The sequence below is a fragment of the Talpa occidentalis genome, unplaced genomic scaffold (genome assembly GCF_014898055.3).
Source record: "Talpa occidentalis isolate TD23 unplaced genomic scaffold, MPIMG_talOcc4v2.1 talOcc4.4, whole genome shotgun sequence".
Lineage (NCBI taxonomy): Eukaryota > Metazoa > Chordata > Mammalia > Eulipotyphla > Talpidae > Talpa > Talpa occidentalis.
Window position 1 is genome coordinate 57,744,846 of NW_023604295.1, and position 27,039 is coordinate 57,771,884.

General features: G+C 35.0%; 1 protein-coding gene across 3 annotated transcripts in view; it reads right to left on the reverse strand.

Annotated features, from left to right (window-relative positions):
* The window catches only part of ALCAM (activated leukocyte cell adhesion molecule), a 196,382-nt gene that overhangs the window by 21,289 nt on the left and 148,054 nt on the right, over positions 1-27,039 (reverse strand). For all 3 annotated transcript variants that reach the window (XM_037525621.2, XM_054700634.1, XM_054700633.1), the window contains exons 3-10: positions 23,507-23,726; positions 17,215-17,279; positions 14,824-14,911; positions 14,176-14,358; positions 7,579-7,706; positions 5,656-5,788; positions 2,071-2,183; positions 38-173 (exon numbers count right to left, since the gene is read on the reverse strand). In XM_037525621.2, the coding sequence (XP_037381518.2) occupies positions 38-173; positions 2,071-2,183; positions 5,656-5,788; positions 7,579-7,706; positions 14,176-14,358; positions 14,824-14,911; positions 17,215-17,279; positions 23,507-23,726 (1,066 nt within the window). The remainder of the gene's footprint in view (positions 1-37; positions 174-2,070; positions 2,184-5,655; positions 5,789-7,578; positions 7,707-14,175; positions 14,359-14,823; positions 14,912-17,214; positions 17,280-23,506; positions 23,727-27,039) is intronic.

A 27,039-nucleotide genomic window follows, 5' to 3' on the forward strand; every position in this document is an offset into this window, starting at 1 on the left:
AGAAAAATGTCAGTTTGGTGCTTAAGTATTTTGTTACCTTCTACAATGAGAGTCAAAGACTCTCTTTTCTTTAGTCCTTCAACTTCCTGCAGAGCAGTTTCACAGACATAATTTCCAGCATCCTGATAATGAAGACTAGAAAATGATGGGCTAGATCGAAGCCTGATGTTATCCTGATTAAATAAAAAGTTAATTACTTCACACGGCACAATTATAACTCTCAATGTATTTATTAGATAATAATTAGGCCTAAAATTATTCTGATGGGTTGAATGAAAATGAAAGCTTCTTTTTCCCCCTTAATTTCAGATTATTTCAAAAATAGATTTTGTTTTCCTTTGTAGTTTTAGAGTTAGACATGTTAGAGTTTTATTTCAGACTTTCCCATTTATATCTTGGAACAAGTTCATAAACTTCTGATACTCAGTTTCCTTATTGTGCAATGGGATAATACTCTTACCATATTGAACTTTATGGAGTCTTAATTATATAAATAATATAATATGTTTTCATTAAGGAAGGCTCTCAATGGATAGTAACTATGCCTTGTAGTAGTTACTACTAGAGTTGACTTACAGAAGAGACTTGTTTTGTGTAGTCAATGATGTATAAAAATGCCTGAAAGCTGTTTTATAGGATACCATTATCAAGACAGGGGATTCATTACAGAACCATGGCAATTTTATGACCAAAACACTTTTTTTTAAGAAACCCTTGATAATAGATTAATATCTTAATTTGAATGAGCAAAGGAAATGCAACATTTAATTAACTAACCAATGGACTGATTAGCACTATTGACAATGGGTAATCAATTAACAAGTGACTACAGTTGACATAGAAAGTAAACGTAGCCAAGCAAATGTTCTATCTCTAGTCCTATAATAAAACACACTCTGAGTATTCCTAAACCTACTGAGTAGTCCAATTGCCTGGAAGTTTTCTAGTCCTTTGACCATCAAGAACTACAAATGCATCATGTCAAATATACAGTCAATGGAATGACACTTTAATCATCTGAGTGAACAAGAAGTTGTTAGAAGTAAAATTAAAAAATTTAGTTTTAAGAGTAAAAGAGCAAGTAACAAAGATCTAGTGTTGAAAGTAACCTAAAACAAAGGTATATTCATCACCAAAAAATCCAACAATATATTTCTCAACTGTTTTTAATAAAGATAATTCTTGCCAACAGAACCCCATTTTTCGAATAGTTTATGTTTTCTGTCAACACTTCACTGGTTAAGTGCTCCTGTTACATGCCATGTTCTGGTCATCAGTGCACTGGGTATTCAGAAATACTGGCCAAATATTTGAGTTGGAGGGACCATAGTTACAACCTTTTCCTTTGGTGCACCTTGCCCCAAATCACCAATTACCAATCACACATTTTTACACTACAAAGGTACCCATGATTGTAATGCCAGGTAATAGTTTCTATTTCACACAATTATAAGAATAAGCACTCTAGGGAAATTCTTACTCAGGAAATACTAAGCTCCTAATTCCTTCCAAGTATTCTACTATGGACTGGGATGAAAGGAGACATATATTTAAGCACAAACATTTAGAAACCTGAGACCAGTTTCAGTAGAGAGACAGAAAGTGATGAGACCTGAGCACAGTACTGACACTCAGAAAGGTTGGAGCTTGAGTATCTACTTTGTCAATTTTGAGTTTTCAGATTTCTCTTGCCTCATCTTCTTTGTGAATAACATAGGGAATAATAAATGTACAGCATGAGCACAGGATTGTTGTGTTATGTGAGAGCAATGTGGATTAAACGTAAACTGTTAAGTACTAAAATATAAAACTATTTATGTGTGTGCCCATGTACATGTCAACTACTTATACACATAATAAAACACCCCAAAGTTTAATTTTAGAAGATCAGTTATGGATGCCATACCATTGATGAGTACTCTAAAATTTTAGTATGACATGATTTGTGTTATATATTATAGAGAGAGTATGAATATGGGTGTATAAACCCATGAATATACCTATCTGCATATAATATCAAATGAAAAGAAGCCTAAAAAGGACTCAACCAAACAGAGGAATATTACTTACTTTCATCCATACCACAGTTGCATTCCTACTAGCAGACACTGTGCACGAAACAGGCAAGGCATCTCCTATTTGCTTGGTTACTTCCCCACTTGGGTTTAAGGACAAATCCAAATCTGTGAAGCAGAAAATCTGCTTGAATACAAACTCCAGGAAAGTAAGATAGTCAAAATATTTTGCAGGAAAAAAGATGAAAGAAAATAATTCTTCTAACGGCACTTGGAAATTCAAAACTGATTTATGTGACTGAAATAACTGATGTGTAGCATAATCAGTACAACTTTTCAAGCCAGTTTTGAGACCATTTTGGACAAGTAAGTGGTCAATGTAATTGGTTATACATTTATTTGCAGTTAACATGATTGATGTTTTAACTTTTTATATGTAACATCTGAGGTTTATCACCTTTAGGAAAAAAAAATTCTTATATTGCTTCCAAAAGAAAATAAAAACTGTGATGACTAGGTTAATATAAAAAGAACTGGTGAGGCATGAAGTTGGAAAATCAAGTATATTTTAGATAGTAGGTAATAAACTGAAAAACCATGAGAGAGTCTGTATGTTTCTTTAGAGAGAATTAACTATAGCAGTTAAATATTTTTAAAAATGTTATTCTATTTCTTATACAGTTGAAATTTTAAACAAGATCTAATGTTATACAGTCAGCAGCTAACATTTTAAAAAGCAGAGTATAAATATATCTAAGGATATATAATCTTTCAGAGGGAAAGTAATTCCCACAAAAATCTTAATGTCATAGCATGATCTATCTGAGGGAAATCCAATTCAATTGATCAAACATTTGTTATACATTTACTATGCTCCAAGCATTGATGGGAAATCAGAGATGAATAATGAGCTTACAGTTTATAATTTTGAGGTTGAGGTAATGTGCACTCAGCTGACCATAATATGCAGCAGCCTAAAATCAGTACCTACTAGCAAACATGGTATAGATTGGGAGCTCAATAAATACTTGTTGAAAGGCTTTTTGAAGAAAAAAAGCTATGTCAGAACTACAAGCAAACACTTACGAGTGTTTAGAGAACAAAGCCAAACTGACTTTCAAAGTAGTAATAAAGGTTTTGAATAGGAGGCAGTGTTTGTCGTTCCCAATGATTGAAAAGAGCTTATGTGGAGATACAGGAAAAACTCTGCCACATAAATAAGTGAAGAAGCTTGGCAGGTTTCACAATGATGACTACTACCATGGTATAAATGCAAGATAAACATACATAATTAATTAAGGCTTACCACACTGAGAGTTAGAATTTTGTCCTATGGCTGTGAATACTGCCTTGCACCCTACACTTCTAGGATTTACATGCATAATTGCAACAGAGCACAACATTTGTTTGCAACATTTGATGTCTGCAACATCATTTTTAATGCTTGTTTCTCCTCCTGGGCTGTGTGCCCCACCAAGGAACATGAGTGTTACAATCTATTAGCTCCCACAAGTCGGCTCAAAAACTATGCTGAATGAGTGAAGGAAAGAAGCATGTTTCTCATTAGTATTAAAATATGCATTATCACATTGTAAAGTGTGGAGTTTCCTCAGAATATCTGGATGAATTATATTTAGATAAAAATTCTATTCAGGACAAGTTTGAAGCTTTTATTAGCTAGACTGTTACTGTGCCAGTGAGAAGATAAAAAGTCATTTTAAAGGATGATGATGCACTTTAGAAGTTCTAATGAAGAATCTATATGTGCATGAATTGGCCAAGGAATAGCAGGCATTTCATCAGCAAGTATAGATCTGTGGGCTGAAAGTCCTAAGGAGAGGTCTGTTCTGCAAATATGCAGCTACGGGCTGGTGCTTCTCTGGCTACACTCCATTTAGTCATCTATGGAAAGGAAACAAATCCAGTTTTGGAAAACAAACAGGCAATCAAGGATAAGTGGACAAAAATAGGATTTTTATGTTTTCACTACTTGTAATATAGAATAAATTCCTGCTCTACTTGCAATAATTTTTTCAGCTTTCAAAGAAGTAATACAGGTCTTAAGTCCCAATGTTAGATTCTACCTGTGAAACCAAAAAGCACGTACATCCAATTTTGCTTATTTTTTTCCCCTTTAACACAGGTGACTATTGAGAAACTATGTGTCCATGGTCAAGTCTTTTGCTTTCACTCTGCTATCTATCTTTACCTGCCTGATCTGACTGTGATACAAATGAGAGCGCTCTCTTTTTAGGGGTGTGAGTAACTTGCCTCTCTTAAATATAAGCATATTATCCATTTCTAAACCCTGGTTTACTGGTTGTTGGTTCTCATGAAAAATAATCAGAGAGATATTAAATAATATCTCTATTATTTAATCAGGCAGTTCTACCTGTTGGCTGTATTTCCTCACTTCACTCTTTCATTTCCCATGGAATAGACTGGATAAATGGTTCTATGATTGACTGGTCCTCAGAGAAAAAGTGCTATAGTTATGCTGAGAGGATAACACCGCTTCCCATTTAACTAGTCCCTGATGGTTGGTACACTCAGATATGTGCAATATGAATATGGAGTAAACAAAGAAATGGTCTGGCTGCGAACATTTCTTAAAAGCCCACTGTTTTTACAGAGCTCCCAAGTGTGTGCTCCTGACTCAAAAGCAAACATTTGGCTACTCTATTCCCAAATGTACCTCCTTGTATCTCCCTCAAAGTTTCTGTTACTATCTTACATGTTTCCCAAACATTAAAGATAGAGTGAAAGATTTGGAATAATTTCCTCAAAATAAGGGCTGGTCTCTATCAATTGTGACATAAAGAAACCCCTCATAGTTAATGGGACTGTAGTGGAGTCTGACTAGAGGAAAGCTTACTGATAGTGCCATAAATAAACTCTGGCCTATGCCCTCCAACACAGACTGATGTTAGCCCACAGCACTCTGAACTCTAGTGTCACCAGGGAGCAGTTCAAGTTAGTTTTCCATTTACATGAGGCATCAGGTACCTCAATAATATAGACTGTCAGGAATAAAGATCTTAAGTCAAGTGTCTCTTCTCTTTTTCTATCACACTGGAGTAAATCAAACTTTTGGAATACCTAGAGCTCAAAAGCAGGTTAGAAGTTAACAAAACAGTCTGATGGGGGTAATTGTGAAGGGGACCTGTTATCAGAAATTTTCTCTCCTATACAGGAGCCAATAAATGTCTTTTAATGGTCTCTATTGCCTCCAAAGTTGAATCTACGGTAACACTGTGTTGCTTAGGTTTGAGGGTTAATTTTAAAGGAGACAATCTACATTTTTCTTGTTCAGATGCAAACCTGTGAACTTCAAGAATATCTATATATTTTCTCAAAATATAAAGTGAGTACATGTGAGTAATTTATTGATACCACAAATTGAAGACCATTTGAAATAAGCTGGAGATTCACCTCTCCCAAACTTTTCAGTTATGAGTTCCACACCAGATTTCAATAATGTGGTATAACTCTGGAACAAATTTGAGCTTGCAGTGATGCTCTTCTGTCAGTCCATTAAAATCATGTTAAGAAAAACATGGCAGCCATGTATTTGAAAAGACAGCCAAGTTAGATTATTAGAAACTATAGCAAAGTTGGCAGAGAAGACCAGGGGACTTACAGTGAACCGTGATGGCTGTTGAAGCAATCATGCTTTTTTGGTCTATCAGGGAGCATTTGTAGTCTCCTGTCGCATTGCGCCTCACGTCTGTCAGCATGTAAGTGTTTGAGCTTCTTATACCTTCGGGCTGCCCCTTTTGATGGAGGCAAAATGTCAGATGATTACACTTAGTAGCTACAATGAGAACAGTTGTTTTTTTTTTTTTTAAATATTTATTTATCCATGCACATAAGAGCTGTGGTACAGGCCAGAGATGCGGGGGGTGAGAGGATTCACCAGAGACAGAGAGGTAAACAGAACAGGCGGACTGATGAAACACACTGCTGAGGGGAGCAGCGGGCGAATCAGGAGAGGTCTACTGCACCATGTGGGTAGCTCCCTTGCTGGCAGGGGATGGAACTCATGCTGCAGTGCCTGCAGACCACCCCACAGTGCTGTGCTTAGCCCCTTGCACCACCAGGTAGGCCCAAAAACAGTTTTATTTCTTGATGAAAATGGCATTTACTCAGATGAGGAAAAAAATTGGGAATGTGTCAGTTCCAGTGGGCAAATAAAAGCACAGTTTTAATTGATTCTTGGGGAAAAAGGTTAATATTTTATTTCTAAGGAAATGTGGGAGCTAATTTACATTGTACTAAAGATAGCTATTTATTGATAGCATGACTTAAGTTTGAATGCTAAAGCACATTTAAAATTTTTCCAATAGTATATTTTAATATTTATGCTTCTTCTAATTTGACAAAAAGATTTGAGGCAACTTAAAGGGAAAACATATGCACATGAAAATAAAAAGGTGATAAAGAAAGGAAGGAAGGAAGGGAGGCAGGGGACAAGAGGGGGAGAGAGAGAAAGGGAAGTATGATGGGAGAAAGAAATAAAGAGAAACAAAAGCATAACTATGAGTATATAATGATCTAGATGAACTAGGAGTACACGTTAATAAAAAAAGATAATCAAATATTGTTGCTAAAACTAACACACAAATCTGTCTCCATCATTGCAATAGCCAAGATAGAAAAATAACTAGTATCAAAATTTCATTTGCACATAGTATAAGAACAGCATGCCAATTTATTAGGAGAAATAAAGTTTCCTGCTAACATTTAAGTCTAAAAGATAAATATATACTAATCTTTATATAATGTAATAGGTGATATTCTTAAATACTACTGGGCAATGCACTGAATGGCATTTTTAAATACATCCCTGCAGTAAATGCAGTGTAGAGTTGTGTACAGTTCTCTCAAAGGAAGATTCTGTGAAATACAAACTAAGGAAGAGCTGTAGAAGAAAAAACACAGGTCTTCCCACAGAGCTCTCTCCTACTCTATAACCATATCACTGTGATATCTAGAACATATCCTATGTGAATTTTCCAAATTATGCTCTATACATATTTCTTTCAATTATGATACTGACAAAATTGGAGAAACTAGCCCTTTAAAGCTATATATGATGGCAAGATTTAGCCCATAGCTTTATTCCATCTAGCTAAATATGAGCAAAAGAACAATTCCTACTTCTGAGGCAACTTGATGTGTTCAGGCAGGTATTCTAGGTAGATTTTGAATCCACATCAAACCATTTGTTATCGTTCTTCATTTTATAGTAATCTGCTTCTGAAGAGCAGAATCTTATATTTCATTTGGATAATGAAACCTTGAGTTTTTGTAATTATCATTTCCTGTGATAATTTTTGTCTCATTGTTCCTAAAATCTTTAAACATCAAGAAAAAAGGCAAGAAACCTGGCAGCTGCGGAAAAAAATTCAAAGGACGTTCTACAGGTGTCCCTTGTCCCCAGGAATAATCTCATCCTCAGTTAAGCCACCCAAGTACACACAATTCTTAATGTCAGCCAGCTGCCAGATAATAGCATGAAATGATAGTAGACTAGCTCAAGTAATAATCTGTGAGCACTTACTGGTAAGTAAAACAAAAACTCCTCGGGAGGAGGGTTACCATTTCCCAAGCATTTAAGAGTGATGTTGTCTCCTTCTTTGATGGCATTTTTTGGTGGCAGCACTTGTATTGTCACTTGTTCTGTAGGATCTGTAAGAGTTATGGACACAAGTTAACCATTTTTGTCAAGTACCAAATTAATCTGTACATACAATGTAAATGACTAAATTATACACAATTTTCTCAAGAAGCTAGTAATGGTAATTACTTAAATATATCTTTTTAGAGAAGGATTTGAGTTAATAGCTACTTGCTATGCCAACTACTAATCTTAGTTAGAGGAAAATACAAAAAGACCCTGTTACATAAAAATCAATTTCTTCTTAAAAAAATGTCTTTAACTGAGGTAGGAATGACTGCAATTATTTTTTGTGTAAAAGACCAGTAGGAACAATCTTACTGTATGATTTCATTACAAAGACATTTAGTTACATTATAAGAATCTTATAGTTTGGAAAGAGTGGTTCAGCTAGCAAGTAGCTAAAGTTATTAGGTACCACATTCACTCACATTCTGAATAATACCTTATGTTTAATAAAAAGGGACATGAGCTAAACAACACTAGCAAGATTTTTCACATGCAGGAGAGTATGTCTGTTTTCAAAAAGATGAGTCCCGTGAACTGAGGGAGATTCTTAACACGACAAAATTGTAAATGTATTATAATCAATGGGATTGTAAATGTATTATTACAATTCTGTTCTATTCATTGAACAACTTTCATTTCATTTTGGTCATTTTACAGAGAAAACAGGGTTAAAGGGTATTCTTCAGTAGAGATTGCTGTTCAACAGTAGAGTTCCAAAGAAATTAAAGTTTGGATACAGTGGCCATTTCTAGTACAGGAAATAAAAGGAGGTGGTGATGGCAGTTATAAATGACCTACTTTCTAAAGTATCCATTCATTGTATAGCTGAATAAAAATGAACAATGAATTTCAACTGAAGTGTTGGTGAAGGGTGAGTGAAGCATGTGCACAGAGGGAGGTGTGAAGTTGTACTCCCAAAATTATAGTTATATAAATGACTGGCAAATTAATAAAATTTGATGGAAAAAATCAAAGTTATAATGCAAAGGTTTTCCACCAGGTTTAATAACTATTGAGGCATGTGTCACTATTCCAACATGTTACCACTAAAACTAACCTACTACCTATGAGTACTCAGTTATTAGCTAATAAAGTCAGATAAATGTGGTGAAGTTGAAGACTTTTTTCTCGTTGCAGTCACTTATTTAACTTTATTAAAGTGCAGAGAAAATACCTTAGAAGAATTGTTATAGATTTTTCTTTGCCTTTCCCCTATGTTTAGATACCTCTGAATATTTGCCCAGACTGTTCTGAGGCTAAACAGTGATTGGTTTAATGTACTTGTTTGTTCTGAATTTCCTTGAAGTAGTTCCACCGGCCGCAGTTGGAAAGTAATGAGAGTTAGTTTTTAGTCCCTCACTGACCTTCCATTTCTAGACCTCACTCACTTTATTACATAGCCCTCCCTTTCTAGCTAGTCTGAGTTTACCCCACATCACAGTACCAATTCTCTGATCAAAGTCAACACCAGAACAGCTAGGTATCACAATCCCTCTGGCTTCCTGCTTTATTTCAAAACTCCCTTTCTTTGTCCCTTTTTCAGCAGACTCTGTATCAGACCGTTCAAGAACTAAACTGAGATCATAGGGTCAATGTAACAGTTTTGAGTTTTAACTGTAACTCTATGGATGCCAACTAACATGTCTCAAGCAAAATTAATAGTATCTTGTTCTCCCTTTGCCCCTGACTTTGACTTTCAGTCTGTCTATTTGTAAATCATCATTCTGGCAGTTACTGTGGATTCTCCTTTGCCCTCTCTTATGCACTCAATTATAGAGTCTTAGTGATTAATACTCAGTTTATTTTGCATCTGATTCTCTCCTATTCCCAACATTTCCCTAGTCTTGATTCTGAATAACCTACATTTAAAAACATTGTGGTGAAACTTCATTCAGCCCTTCCCTTGGGTTTCTTTGTCTTCCTTTTTTTTTAAACTCTCTTTTCTATTCTTCATATATATTTCCTCTCAATTAGTTTTCTGAAGTAGTGCTTGAATATTACAATGACATTCACAATCTCTCATGCATTCCCAATATGTAAAGACTGAAATAAACATTTCCTAACCTGGTATTGACAATCGGCTTGAACCTAGTTTAGAGGAGAATTTTACGTTTCATGACTTTCTACATACCCCTACACAAAACCAAGAATCTACTCAAATTTCTTCCATCACTCAATTATTCTTATGTCCAATCACTTATTCATTTATTTAGTTAATATTCATATTGTATAGGTAGTAAGTGCTGGAGGTATAAATTTGAAAACAGTGTATTTCCTTGCTTTCAATGAACTTTCAGCCTATTTATGATAACACCAACTCAACAATTAAGATGGTAACAACATGCAAATGGCATAGATATAAGCATAGTGATCACGGGTGGCTTATATATGCAAAGGACTAGGAAATTTCTAGTAAGAATTGACCTTGGAACTGGCTCTTAAAGGATTAGTAGGTGTTTGATATATGACAAAGGTCAGGTAGTAACAACCTATGGATAGGGAGATAAGTAAATTATTCTTCAGGAAGAATCTGGAAAATAGAACAGACTATAGACAGTACAGTGAAATGGTGTAGCTGAGACATGACGCAGTTCCATGTCTTTAAGGGGCTGAAGGCATGTTGAGATTGGGAGTGTAGACACTCACATGAGGGACTGCAGAGTCAATGAAGAATTTTAATCACAGCAGTAACAGGGTCACATTTGTGCTTTAGAAAGATGTTTCTACAGAAAGATATCTTTAGAAAGATATTAAGGGGCCAGTTTGGAGATAACAGACATGAATATTATTTTTGGAAATCACTGAAATACAAGTGATGAAAAATGGTGGTATAATTTTGGGTAGTGTCAGAAGAAAGAAATCAAAAAATAAAGATTAGAAAATCAGATTCTCTAAAATTTCATTACTAATTGAACATGATAAAGAAGGGGTAGACCAGGTCATCTTTTCAAACTTTCTCAGAATGAACTTGTCAAATGTCTTTTTCTTGAATGCATCCTTCTGTTCTTTTTCACTCAGTTCCCTCCTCATCTCTGAAGTCATCTTAAAGCAGTGGTTCTCCAAATGTGGTCCCCAAATGAACAGTATTCACATAACCAGGGAATTTGTTATAGATGCAGAAGGTTGGGTCCTTACCAACTGGACGAGAAACTTTAGAGCAGTATCCAGCAATTTGTGTTCTAATAAGTCCTTTACGTGATTCTGATGCACACAAGTTTGAGAAGCACTGTCACTGAGCTATTCAGACTGTTAATCCAGTTCCTGTGTAAGTTCCTACACTTACAACCTTGCACTGACAAATTCCTTCTGAAGTAGGTGTCTTACCTCTCTACTGGAGTAGTAAGTTATCTGAATTAGGGCTATAAACATCATTGTGTATTCACCATGAAGTTCAGCCTTCTCAAAAGTCATTCCAAATGACTCCATAGAGACAGCTGTGTAAAATCATTTCCTTTTTATTTTTCCAAGAAGTTTTCTGCCCATCCAACTCCTCATGCCTGATACTCATATATATTCCTGTTTTTTGTTAACCTAGTTCCCCAATACTTAATGCTCATCTTGGATTTCTTTCCTATCTTGTTCATCTTCACTTCACCAAGATAATTTTTAACTGAACATATTTGTACAGAGAGATTCTACCTTTATTTACAAAAGTAGTAAGTTTGATTTCAGATGAACTGTGAATCCTCTAAATTTTTGCTTTAAATCAAGTGGAAAGTTAGTTGCAAATTTTAAGACAAAACAACCCTTATTGCTAGGGCAAGTTAAATTTCAGTTTTGTTCCAATATAAGGTCCTGCATTTTATAGAACCAAAATAGAAATGTGGATGAGATAAAACTCTCTAAAAGCTTACTGGCACTTCTGTCTTTTCTCTAGAATAGATGTATAAATACTAGATCATTCTATAATATGTGACAGACTCAAAATCATTTTTATTCATTAAAAATAATTTAATTCTTCCTCCCCTCTTTCACAAAAAGATGTCTCAAACTATATGCTTTTGTGATAACAATGATCATGCAGTGATAATGACAATAGTACTTTCTGAGGAACATTTCATGTACAATAGAGTGTGCTAGTTTAGATTTGTGATTTCAAAATTTTCTCCATAACAACATTATGACAAGTATGATATTTTTCCCATTTCAAGATAAGAAAACTGAGGCCTAAAGTTGTTAAGTTACTGTTCTAGGAATACACAGTAATTGACAGCACTGGGATTTGACTGCTAGCATATTCGCATTTCATTATTAGATTATCTTGGCACCTGTGTTGCAGGAATGAACACAGCATTGGAATAAAGGAGTCTACCCAGTGTGTATAGTTAATTTAGGACAAGTGCCTTGGCCTCACTTTACTGCTAAGTAAAATAATGGAGTTAGATCAGATGATCAAGAAGGTTCCCTTAGGGCCTAATATTTAATGTTTCAAATTTATGAAATGAAGCTAACAGAAACATTTTGGGACACAACATCCTATTTAACTTATTCAAATCATTTCATTAGTAAAATAAATTTCATTGAAGTGAAACCCCTTACCTAAAAAGATCATTTATTTTTAAAAATTACTGCAATTTTATTTTAAATTTCAAGGTTGCTGATTTTCATATGCTTAAGACATAAAATTTAAGTTGCATCTGTTAATATAAAGGCAAAATTGGGTACTTTAAAAAACTGACAAAATCCAGTTGCAACAATATAATTTTTTTTTTATTTTTAATTCTTCATTTATTTGGTGTTCATCTTAAGAATGAAAATACAATCTTTTATTCTTAATGATTTATATATATTGAAATTGTCCTCATTTCTCTACCACTTTAATCTGGTATTTTAATATTTTAACAGCATATTAATATGCTGTATAGAATTGCCTTATTTATCTCAATTCATTAGCAACAATATATTTTAAACCAAGTTTTCTACTTTTCCAACGTAAGTTCATAAAACAGTACATAGGAAAATGTAACTGTTAATAATTTCAGTATTCTCTTTCCAAACATATGGCTCTAAAGTTCAATACCATGTTAAAAACCCAATGCAACAATACACCAAATATTTATAATCACATATTTTTCAGTTAACAATTTATTCACTGTGATTCATAGAAGCTCCATGAAGGGTCAACTGCTAAGGAACTGTCCTGGTCAGAGTCACAGCCAAATTCTGGCACTTGGTTAAAGGAGCATGAAAATGCCAGGCTTACCTTAAGTAGAAAGAAAAAAGGAACACCTACAAAGTACTACACTTGAGATAAAGGAAATCTTAACTAACTTCCAAAGCAACTTTTGAGTAGGTGATACCTCATGCTCATTAAAGATAAGTCTTTGTTGCTGGGAACACTGGGTTTCTGGAGTTGAGTTTGAGGACACATACAGGAAAGGGTGTGGATTCAAACAAGTTTCCTTTTCCAGTTACTTGCAGTTTATTTTCCACCTTTAATTTGTTTGAAGCTTTGATTCTGTAGCTAACCTGGGACAGTTAGGGTGTTTCCAAATCTTTCATTTAAGGAATTCTTATAAGCTTCACATGTTTTTTTCTTTGTTGATTGACCATGGGTAGATTTTTGTCAGGAAAGAGGCTGACTCCTGGTGTGTTGACAGAACTGTCTTTTCTAACTGCATAAAAATATCTTCCAAATAGTCAGGATAGGGCTGTGCCTCCTCCTTCTGAGATAGTAATCTATAACCTTCCTCCCCATTAGCAATGTTGGCACATACATCATTAGGAGTGGTTATATCCATAAGGCAATATACCTCATGCCTCTTTTTAAGTATAGGCACCCACTTTAATTTTATCCTCAAGTTCAGATTTCAGTTTAAACTCTTCTATTTAACTTTGTTCATGTGTCAGTCATTCAGAAACCTTCACATGGTATTTTGAACTCCTATAAAATTCACAGCTATGTGCCAGGGCTGAGGGCTACAAGAAAGGATCAGACTAAAATATCTTGTCTTGGGGGCCTCCTTGGTGGTGCAAGGAGTTAAGATGCAAACTGTGAAGCTGTCCACAACCACTGCAGCATGATTTTGATCCCTGGCCAGGGAGCTACCCACATCGTGCAGCAGACCTCTCTTGTCTTGCCCACTGCTCCCCTCAGCAGTGTATTTCAGTTAGTCTGCCTGTTCTATTCCCCACTCTGTCTCTGGTGAATCCTCTGGTACCCCAGTCCTTGTATGCATAAATAAATAAATCTTTAAAAAAAAAAATAAATCTTGTCTTACAGAAAATTAGCATTTAACAGAAAGCAGAAGAGATGTTCATGAGTAACAAAGCAGACAGTGAAAGATGCCCCTAAATGGGCAAACATTTACTCCTCAGATCTTCCAAGAAGCAAGGGATAATTTGTGTGACATGGACAAGGTGGGATTGGAAGTTGAATCCAAAAAAAATCTGAATTGAGATTGAAAAGATTAATAACATTTGAATATTCTAACACAATAAAACTGAATAATTATATATCAAGTTACTTACAGTAAATATCGAAGACTGCCTGTTCAGAATGAACTATTTTCTGGCCAGATGGTCCATGATATGTCACAGAGCAGGTGAAAGGTGTTTGTATGTCAGCCTTGGTGGTCTTGTACTCAAGTGATGAAGTCATGGTATAGAGCTGAGTTACCGGGTCCATTTGCTTTTTAAAAATTATGACTACCACTGAAGAAAATAAAGAACACTAATGATAGAATCTGTCATCGGAAAATCACAATCCTTAATTAAATGTCACAATACTTTTGAGAAGTGGTTCTGTCCCTCTAACTGTATTTAACAGGAGGGAAAACAGACATGTAGTGAGGTAGGATGGCTTTTTCAAAACCATGAATCAAAGACATTGAGAGAAACAGAATCCTGGAATCCTATCTCCCACTCACTTTAATTAACTTCTAGAACATGCCATATACAGAAATAATTTTCTCTTCTCTTGATTCTTCTGCACAAGGGCTAAAATGGTGTTTTAAAAAATTGCTTAATGATTTAATGGATACTGAAAGTAACAAAATATAGAGTCATAAAGAGAGAGAGAGCAACACATTTAAATATAAGCTAGGCTAGTCTAAGAAATACCTAGACAAGAGTATGTCAAAACAGATTGTCTGAATTCACTTCCTTCTTTATACTCACTTCCTTCAAGAGGTTGCAACACTCTTCCATTCCTGTACCATGTGATATTGCCATCTGGGTAACTGTCTTTTGCAACGCAGTCACCCAACTGTAAAATAAAAAGGAAAGGTTACTACCTTGGTTCCATCAGTGGATGTCAATTTGAAAGCCCCAGACTACTGAGGGGATGCAGAGTTATTCCTAAGGTTTTGTGATCCATTCATCTTTCAAGTATTGACTAATGATTGAATAAATGTTTTTGGATAAAAACGTGGCTTTTTTTTTAAATTTTTTAATTTTTTTTTTTAAATAGAGGCATGTTTTATTTATTTATTTGTTTGTTTGTTTGTTTTATACATGCACTGGGTACAGTCAGAAGTGCGGGAGGGTGAGAGAATTCACCAGAGCCAGAGCGGGGAGCAGAGCAGGCAGAAGGACTGAAGTACACTGCTGAGGGGAGCAACGGGCGGCAGGAGAGGTCTGCGCGCCATGTGGGACCCTCCTCCGGTGGCCGGGGAGCAGCTGGGGATCGAACCTGCGCCGCAGAGGCCACGGGCAGCTTCGCAACCCAGCGCTCAACCGCTGTGCCACTGGGGAGGCCCGAAAAACGTGTTTTATTTAAAGTTATCGTCTTGTCTATTTTTAAACGTGAAATAGGTGCTACCACTATAAATGAAATCACATTTACATAAAAGCATTACCAAGTTCATTTTGATATCACTTTAACATTAACAAAATAATATAACATAACTTCATTAACATTATCATTAACATGGTTCATCTATGTATACAAGAATCAGGATCAGTGTTAAAATAGGGCTCCCTCTTCATTTCCATTACATATATTTCAGACTATTTATACTTTAACCATGATCTGTAATCTCTACTTCTTTTCTTTGCATGAGTTTCAACTTCAATATTTAGCATTTATTATCATTAATGTTACATGGTAAACTTTAATTGGATTTAAAAAACTCTGAACTTTTTTTTTTCCCAAAGGAAAATTTAGGTGTTTTAGTTGTGAATGTGTTTAGTTAATGTGCTCAAACATGGAATTTCTGTTTTGATGCTCTTAAATGGAGTCTAGAAACCTCTGCTAGTGTGATCATTCAAAGGTGGTCATCTCATACCTTTATTTCAACTTTTCAATAGTCTGTCAATAAAATACAGTGAAAACACCCTCATAACATATAATACTTGTCAATCCAGCCTCTTGTTACCTCTCCAGACCTCATTCTCTTGTCCACCATCTAAGTACACACAGTCCCAGAAATGGAAATAACTTGATGTTTCCAAATATGTCATTCTCTTTCACAGCATATTATTTTTTTTTAAATAATAAATTTTATTTTTATATTCCCCCATACAATTGCAAACCCCCCATTCTGACCCCAATCCCTCCCCTCCCGCCCCCAAACCCCCAAAAAGTGTCTCTGGTTCATAGTTTTTTGTTGATTTTGATTTTCACTTTCTTATAGTTATTCACTTTCCTGGTCCCTTATTTAAGTTTTCTAGATTCCTGCTATGAGTGAGACCATCCGGTATTTTTCTTTTTCTTTTTGGCTTATTTCACTGAGCATGATCCCTTCCAGCGCCATCCATGTTGCTGCAAATTGCATGTGTTTATCTTTTTGGAATGCTGAGTAATATTCCATGGTGTATATGTACCACATCTTCTTGATCCAGTCATCTATTTTTGGGCATTTGGGCTGTTTCCAAAGCTTAGCTATTGTAAATAGTGCTGCTATAAACATAGGGGTGCAGGTGTTCTTTGGAATTGATGTTTCTGTGCCCTTTGGGTAAATACCTAGGAGTGGAATTGCTGGATCATATGGAAGCTCTATGTTTAGTAGGTCCAGAAATCTCCACACAGCTCTCCATAGTGGTTGGACCAGTTTGCACTCCCACCAAAGGTGCAGGAGAGTTCCTTTTTCTCCACAACCTCGCCAACATTTGCTGTTGCTAGTTTTTTTAATATGTGCCATTCTCACTGGTGTGAGATGGTATCTCATGGTAGTTTTGATTTGCATTTCCCTGATTACAAGTGATGTTGAACATTTTTTCATATGTCTGTTCTTTCACAACATATTATTTCATATTGCTGGAAAGCCCTCTCTACTGTTGGTCTGGAGAAAATCTACCCATCCTTGTATGACTATTAAAGATTCAGTTCATTCAAGCCAGAAAGGCATGACTTTGTTATTTTTATGCTCCCCATGTCTCCTCCCTTCAGAAGTGATCACACTATTCTATGTGCCCCAACTCTACCTGTGCAGACTTTCTGACTAGCACCTGCAACACTGTCAACTCTACATCACAAAGTCTATCTAGTTTGTCCTGACATCTAAGGCCAGGAAAAGGCATTGAACACTAGACTAAACAAAAGTGAGTAAATCAAAAGCAAATTCTTACCTTTTTCAGCTGCCCTGTTTCTAGAAATGGTGCTTTGCTGACAATTTCAGGTTTGGATGGTTGCTCTAAAGTTAAATAGAGAAAGGCTTTAAGCACAAATGGAAGAAGGAAAGGACATTTGTGATTTGGCTTGTAGACAGTTCATTTACTCAAAACACAAAAACAAGCAACTGAAAAATGAACCACTTTCCCATATAACCTGTAATTAAGAAATCTGATTAATCCACCCCCACCAAATATCTCTTTGATTAAATATTGGTAATGTTTTCTATATGCTTTATAAACAGTGACTATGGATTTGAGGTGAAAAAGAGGTTAATTTACTAAATGACATATATCTCTAATTGGTTATCATGTCTGCTTTCTACTTATCAATGACTTCCAACTCTGGAGGTGAAGACCTGAATATACATGAATAAGAATCACAGGGGTACTTGTTTAAAATGCAGATTTCCGAGCCCTACCTGGTCTACTGGATTTGACTATCAGGGAAAAAAACCTGTAAATCTATAATTTTAATGAGTTTCACAGGAGATTTTTGGGCACAATAATATTTCAGAGTTACTGTTGTAACTTATGAGAAATATGAAGTTAATTAAACCCTTATTTCCTATGTATCTCAAACCTTATCTTTTAAGTCACATTATTAGAATACAAATGTGAGGAAATTTTTAAATTTTGAAGCTGAGATAATGGGCAGAAAGGTTTTAAATACAGGAAGTTCTGTAAGCATAAATGCTGAGGTATCAAGGAATTGATTAAAATTTGTAGTGATAAATTATTATTTAAAACTATCTTATTTTATTCTTAGTTGCTAGCTTTCTGTTATTGATGGATTTTTAACTTTTTAATTAGCTCTAACAATGTCTACAGAAAATGGATATTTCCTCATTATCATTGATTTTTGTGGGTCTCATGGAACAGAATTATTCTATTCTCATATAAACAGACAAATAATACAGCCAGCTATTCTTTCCCTCGTAGTCTTATTGTTTATCATGTCCAATATTTTAATTTTGATTCCCAAGCTAACCTAAATTGCTTTTGTATAATTACTATGCAACCTGAAATTCAGTTCAGTATCATATGTGTTACCTGTACCCAGAACATGCTAAAAAAAACAAAGAAAGACAAAATATCTTTGGAGCAGCAAAATGAAAACAGTCAAAAGAGTATGCAAAATAACAAACTTCTTCAGGTAAATATCTAGAGTGAATTTGTCTTTTGCAGCTTTGTTTTTATTAGAAATTAGAGTGAATAATGAAAATAAATTTGCCTATTTTTATAAGAGGATTTACTATTAATTTTAGAAATGTGATTCTAACACACAATTTTCACAAGAGGGATTTTTTTTTAAATATACAGATTAGAAACAAAACCGAAAATGATGGAAAAATGCAATAAAGCATAGAAAGGAATAACAGACACAATTATATTAGCACAAACATGTGATACCTGACTACTCAATTGCTAGTATGGCAAAAAATTATAAAAAACTGTCAAAAAACCTCAAAATAAACAGCAATTTCTGGGAAACACATGTTGGATTAAAGCCTTTTTTTACATATCAGTTAGCTTTAATGTATTACTGTTTTAAAGTAACATCACTAATATTCATCATGACATCTGAATTACTGACAAAATATTAAATGCTTTTAAAAATTCATTGAGGGAGTACTGCATTTTTTAAATATTAAAAAATATTGAAACTGAATGGAAATTCTTTGGACTAAAGTAAACAGGCCAAACTTTTCTGGAAACTAAAATCAGTTACTTAGTGACACTTCCTGAGAGTTTATGAGAGGTGAGATGTTAATTTAAGTGCTTCATCAGGTGTCAAAAAATAGATTTTTAGAATTCTCTCTTTAGTAGTAGTCATACCCAGAAAATATGGAGATATTTGAAAAATGCTTTGAAAAAATTTAGTCTCTTAATACAATATGTGTTAGACCAATTTTGCTAAGTTGCACTACTTTCTTTCTGACTAAAGTCAGGTACCAGAACAGTTGGGCACACACTTACTTCCCCTGATACAGAATATATGCCTCAGCTTTGCTTTGTAAACCCTGTGATGTTTTATCACAACACACAGAATCGTAAGTACTATTGTGATACAACGGTTGGTCCTTTATTCATGGGCTTGTCTATTTTGTTTCTATTTGTACCTTCTATAAATATTTTTAAATTTATTCTTATTTCAATAATATAAATCAGTTGCAGACCTGGGGAAATCTAATGAAAGGATGCTTACGTGTAGTTCTCTTTACACTGTTATTCATCTTTCTATTTAGAAGACTCACAGCCTGTTGTGGAAGAATTGGTAATACCGATTGCATTTCTTTGAGTTATTTTCTCTTTAAACTTTTGTTTCAAATCCTCTATAATAACGACATATTTTGTATGTAATTCTCTCTTATATTAGCTTATAACAATCGATGAGTATTAGTTGGAGGACCATAAAAGAAGACACATACTATTTTAGCAAAATTGCATATTGATTTCGAAGTGTTTTTTTTAAAGTTTACATGAATTATGTCTTAATATGATTCAAGGATTCATAACCAAGTACAGAACTGAAAGGAAAAATATGCCACAAATTTATTTGCATTATTAAAATAATTTGCCAGGTAAGGATAGAGTGGTGAATGCAAAACTACTCGATCCCAAGCACAAGGTACTAGTGTTATTAACAAATGGCACATACAGGATGGTTCAATATGGTGTGAGAGGCGAGCAAGAAACAACAGGTGTGCTGGTTACGCTGACTTAAAGAGTGCTTCACTCAGTTCTCTGTCAACAATCACCCCTCATGAATCCTGCGGCGCTTTAGGTAGACCATAGTGAACACAGAATCATGGTTCATTTTCTTTTTGAAGTGTGAAAAATTATTTTTCATACTCACAGAGTACCAACTTTGAATATACAGTGTAGATCTCATTTGTTAAACAGACCATTTACTACTTCCTCCATTCCTTCCTCTATCCCCCTCACCCAATAAAAGTACTTGTAAATTGAGTAACTTTCAAGGGGAAAGATACTCAATTCTGATAAACACTGAGAACCGTAACCGCAAGAAAGCTTGGTAAATCAAGTAACAGGGTCAACTGCATGGTGAAGGGTAGAAGTGAACTTTTAGTGGTGAACTTGATGTATATCTAGGCATTGATTTATAATGTTCACATCTAAACTTAGTATAATGTTAGAATACAATGTTACTTCCATAAAAAAAAATTAAAGAATAACTAAGTGGGAATTAACCAGCACTGCTCATTCTGGTACAATAGCTAGTTCAGACAAATGTATATTAGACCCTATGTCATGGAAATGGTTATCCTTTCACCAGCACAAACATCAGAATACAAGAGGACTTACAGATTATCCTGGTTGGGGTTTTCAAATGCTATTTTTTTTTTTACTTGATTGAATAATCAAGAAAAAATTTGAGTACTGAGAAGGTAGAATTTTAGTATAAGTGCCTCCTTTCCCTCCTCAACCCTCTCTTCATTAACTCAAGAGGATTCTAGTGACACTGTGAGAAAATCCACCATCTAATCCAAAGTACTCACTTGCTGGTAAGAAGAGAATCAGGACCCCAACCTGATGAAGTGACTTGTCCAAGGCCAGAACTTAGATCTGCTGATCTAACGAAGCTATGTCTCCTGATGACCAGTTTGGTGATTTTTCCATTGTACACTGACAGGCATCTGACAACTTGGGCTCCCACTTTGACCCCCAGAACTTTTGTGTAATTACTGAAATGAATCTTTGGGAACTTTTAAAGATATGCTCTCAGTTTTGAAGGATTTTAAATACTTTAAGTGTATTAAATGCAAACAGGTTGATTTTGATGACACTCAACTACTTCAAAAAGTAGCTGTATTAGTCGTGATAAAGCAAAGCATGTGACTTACTTGGATTTGTGCTGCTTCATGGCAATAATTTCTTGCATGTGAGTTACAGCTTAAACAATATATCTACATCAGAGGTAACAAAATCATTAATCATGACCTCAAGATTGAATGAAAACAGTTTGATTTTGCCAATGAGGATGGCACTCTGCAGCAAGATGATCTGGTATTGCTTGTGTTAACTACCCTTGATTCTCTGGTACATAGTTCATGTTGCTAGGTGATTTGACAGAAGGTAACAGAGGACTGATTGATGAGTGTAGTCACTATTAAGTGACCGCAAATATATACATGCACAGAACGAAAAATCGCTGTCACAGCTGCTGCTTGCTTCACAAAAAGTGACAAAAGTAAATTCATCATTTTTAAAAAAGCAAACTCTTTATCATGAGTTGTGCTGCTCATTTTATTGGGCTTAGAGGGTCCCACGGTTTCAAGTATAAAACACTACTTTTAAGAGTGTGTTACTTGTCTATTTAAATTCCCCCTGGCCCAGAGCCTGGAATGCAAATTCTGTTTCTGAGAATCACTTTGTTTTCAACAACATTCAAAAGAGAAGGAGGTTAGGGGTGCTGGTGGCAGGCGGGGTGTGAGTTTGTTTTTACAATCATAGAAAGCCTCTGTATTCCAAAAGAGCTTACAAATTTTATTGAGTTAGACGAACTGAATTGTTTTTCAGACACTGTATCGCATTTAAAAAAAAAAATCTGAAAATTTGTCACAAATGATTCTTCTAAATGGCACAATCTGGATTCTCTAAACTTCCTTGTCAACTATCTTGATATTTGGTAATTTTAACACAGTGAAAAGGAAAACAGACAATGATTTATCAGTACATATAACCTCTAGAGTGTTGTGACTTAATTTCTGTACCTTGTGGTATATTCTTTTATTTATGACATACATCATGGCTCATGACCTAATAATAAAAAAAAATTTCGTTTTTCTCTTTACAAAAAGTATCCCAAGCAGTATACCATCCATTTTAATAACAACAAAGTGAAATAAAAGAAAAAAAATACAAGGCACACTGGCAAATATAGGATCCAGATTATTGTGGCATTTACTGGAACAAGGCATGGCTGGCACACACTTACTACTTGGTTTGATCCATAAAATAATTGAGAAGGGTGGATGGTTTCTGGAAAGTGCCTTCTAAGCTGAAAGGGAACCAACTGAAACATGTAATATGCTTTTACAAGGTTCTTCTGGAGAACAAAGGTTTCCTTTGATAGTATAAGCACACTTTGAATCTGTGTCATGAGCCCATAGGAGCTTTGAAGTTCATATAAATACTTAAGGGACAGTCCCCCTTCATTGTATAGACTATTTTATAAGAAAAAAAAAAAAGAAAAAAAAATCCATGATTACTTGCTGTAATAGGAAGGGCTTATAGGTTTCTCTCCACCTAATTTATTTTTAATAATTTCTAGGTGGTGTCAATTTATCAGAAAGCAGAGGGGAAAAAGTTGAAAAGAGAACCTTCTTCCCTAATTAAAGTAGACTGAAACTTTGGAGATCTATTACCCTCTCTGTAATTTTTAAAATATTATGATGTAACAGAGCTGGGACTTTTTATTTGAAGTATTAAAAGATAAAATGCCTTAATTAAAACTTCTCAAGTCATTCATTTACATGGCTATTTACACAATAATATTTAAATATTATCATTAAGCAAAGTAACTGTGGCAGATGACAATAGTAGTTACACCAAGTTTTTTCTAAAACCTACTCTTCTTCCAATCCTACTTTAATTTTCACAAACACATTCAGAGTGTGGTGCACTTCTTTATTTCAGGATAATTTTCTAAGCCAACTGAATATTTTGAAAAAGTAAATCAACAAGCATTAGAGGTCAGGGTGTGTGTGGGTGTGTGTGTGTGTGTGTGTGTGTGTGTGTGTGTGTGTGTGTACTTTCCTATATAGAGAAAGCTTAAATCTCTTGAATATAAGATAGTCTGGATTTACCTGTATTTTATTGTTTTTATACATCAAAATGGCAATTTACATGTTTCAGCATACATGTACGTGCACATGCATGAGATGCATGATTATACATGAGTATCATGTATCTACACATCTATCATAGAACACTTATTTTTACATGTCAGTAAAAGTGAGAGATCACATGCCAGTTTTCACGTAGTAGTATTTCATATCAGAGGACATTTTAACAAACAAAATAACAAAACTCCTTTTTGAATTTCGGGGTTTTTGTTTGTCTAGCACACTTAAACAGAATGAAGATCTCTAATAAGCCCTTTTATAGAGATGCCTGCTGTAGAGACACTACACAGTGTGCAGTCATCTTTCTGAAGAACATTTTCTAGCACCATCCATCCATCCATCCATCCCATTTAGCAGTTACACTGCAGACTACTTACTGTACACCTTGATTATTACAGGTGCCTCAAACACGTTGTCCTCAGTTACTAGCATGCACACAAATCTCTTTTCATCACTGATTCTTGCATTACTGATGGACAAAGTGTAGTTTTCTGAGAGGTTCAATCTGTCTTTGTATTCTGGCACATCATCATACTGCACACTTTTCTTTGTAGAGGATCTGAAGGCAATAAATACTGGGGAGCCATCGGGCTTTTCCTAAAATTTAAAATAACAATACATTAAGAAAAACAAGCATATTCAGATGTTTCAGGATTATATTCAGAATTACAAAATTTTCTTGATCATACTATTCCACTAATATTGATAGTTCTAAGAAAAATAATTTTGGATACAAGACTTGAATACATTTTTTGGTTACAGAAAATTACTCTTCATAAGAGGAAAAGTTGTAAAATCTTTTACAATTATACTTTTAAATATATGAAAATGAAAGGACAGATTTTGGGAATATGAACTTTTGCCTCTGGAGGACAGAAAAAGAGTTTTAAAACTGACAAGGGCTGGCCTTCGGTCTAACATAAAAGAAAGAAATAGAAATAGATGGGAACAAACATACAAATGTATAAAATGATAGTCAGTTAACCATCAAACTAAACATATACATGGACTGCAAATACTTGTTTAGAAATCCAGGTTAATTACCTTTCATAAATTTGTTACTTTAACACATTTACATATTAAGTATCCACACTTTCCAGTTTCTGTTAAAACTGACATAGCTGAACTGTACACATAACATTGTCTAGTTGGTCTTCATGGAGAAACAGTATTTGCCCTTGTAAAGCAATTATGACCATTAAGCAACAGAATGAGATCAATTACAAAAATCCATAGTTTTGCTATTTGAGTCATAAAATTTAGCTTAAAGGGTTTTCATATAAAAAGTTACTATCAAAATAAAATACGATCTGTTATATACAATCATGCCATGAGCAGTGGGACATAGAATTCATTTCTCTGTTCTCACAAAAATTGTCATATAATAAGCAACTTAATCTAAAATAGGGGTCAATCCCTCATAAGGTCTTTCATATGATGTGATAAAACATTTAAATATATATGGCAAAGATGCAATGGGGAGTTATATTTTTTAAAAATTAGCATTTATTACTATCATAAACTAAATGTTTGTGTCCTCCCAAATCATAAGTTGAAGTCCTAACTCCCCAGTGTGTTTATTGCAATCGGGAGTCTAATTAGGTTTTACATGGTGTCATGGGGATGAGATCCTCCTATAGATATTAGTGCCCTTATTAGGAGAGGAAGAGATAGGACAGGTTTCTCTCCATGAGAACACAGATCTCCTCAACATATAGCAAAAAGGCAGCTCTCACCAAGGACCAAATTCTACCAGAACCTTGATTTTGGACTTCGAGAGACAAGTGTCTGTGAAAAGAGCTGCCTGTCATTTAACCTACCCAGTCAGTGATATGTTGTTATAGCAGCCCAAGTTGACTAAGACAATTACTAAGCTAATTTTGAAGTCCAAAGTTTTAGTTAGCTGATACCAGAATACATCCATAATACTCTCCTTAGATGTTTTAATTTTTTGTCACAGATACTGAGGCAGATGCTAGTGAAGAGGCAGTAGGATTGGGGTGGGAGGGGTGCACAAGGAACCAGACTCTCCATTCACAGGGAGACTACCAGGTGGATTAGGAGAAACTAATCCACCTTTCCTGTATGTTTGCATCATTTCACTCATTCTTAACCTTTCATCTGTCTCTCACGTTATATTAAATTGGAACACCTACACTACGTCACTAGAGTGCATGACACCTCAAATGTACCTTACCAGCTTACTGCTGAAGTCTTCTGTTTAAACATTTAAAAAATACCAGTATTGTTTGGCACAACTACCATTATGCCAGTTCATTTTAGGTGAAAAGTATTCCTGGGTTATAGTCAGAAATGTCTATTTTTACAGAAATGTCTAACCATCTGTACTTCACTTATTTTGGCAGTAAGTTTGACAAACAGGTGAATTATGTGGTAGTCTCCCAGAGCCTTGGAATTTGCAGGATACTAATAGAGAGGTTTGTCCTCACAGACCTTAATGTCATACCTCCATTTTTATAGGTTCTACTAATAGTTTAAAATTACTCGAAATGAGCTGGCTAGTAAGAGGAGAGTACAGAGAGGTGCTGTGCTGCCTAGCCTCCTCACTCACTTTTTTCTTTTTCTTTTTTTTTTTAAGATTTATTTATTTATATAAGCACTGGGTATAGTCAGAAGCGCAGGAGGGTGAGAGAATTCACCAGAGCCAGAGTGGGAGCAGAACAGGCAGATTGACGAAATACACTGCTGAGGGGAGCAGCGGGTGTGGCAGGAGAGGTCTGCCACGCCATGTGGGACCCTTGCTGGTGGCCGGGGATTTAACTGGTGCTGCAGAGGCTGCCGCAGACCAGCGCTCAACTGCTGCACCACCAGGGGAGGCCCCTCACTCACTTTTTTCACATGCTCCACACAGACCTGGTGTGCTTAGTTTCAGCAGTGACATCACACATTTACATTTGTCATGAAATTACCACACATGTCAAGTACTAGGTAAGTATTCTAAGTTAATTATTTTATGTAACCCTTACAACAACTATAAGAAATATTCTTGTCATATCATTTTATGGGGATAATAAACTTGTTTAGAAACCCACAGTGAGTATATATGGTAGAATATAACTGATTTCAGAGCCCACATTTAAAAAGATTGAACAATACCATTCCAGGGGTGTAACCTTGAGCACATTTCCCGAGCTCTGTTCTGTAGAATATTCTTACAGACATTTGAGGGGAAAGTTGAGTGCCTAAATAAATCCTTGTGAACTAAAGCACCTCAATTAAAAAAAAGTCTAAAAAACTAATCAAATGTATACAATAATGCATCTTAATATGTGAATGTCTCTAAGAAGTACTACAACAAACTTTTCAAAAATAATTTGACTACCATATCCTTTCCCTATCCTTGTGAACTAATGCACCTCAATTGAAAAAAAAAAATAAGCCTAAGAAATGAATCAAATGTATACAATTCATGATGCATCTTAATATATAAACAACTCTGAGAAATATTATAACAAAGAAACTTTTCAAAAATTATTTGACTACCATATCCTTTCCCTATTCAAACACCTCTCAGTATTTCAAGGAGCTAGGTAAAATTTGCAGTTGCTTCCAAGAAAACACATGTCCATTTTATGCTTGTCAACTACTGTGAGTCTCATGTGATCCAGCATAGGAAACTGTGTCACACAGATACTACTTGTTGGCTTTGGTAATTAAATTGAGACATTCTATCAGTGGCCACACCACATCCAGAATATTTACCATTCATTTCCAGACCCATCTAAACTTCTATACCTGAGAAAACATGATTTAGCCATCTGTGAGAAATGGATAAAATCAATAAGGTTAAATTCAAAAAGAACCTACCACATCAACACAGTTCTAACACTAACACCAAAACCAAGCTTCTAACACTGATGACTAATTCTCGATGAACATCTGGGTGCTC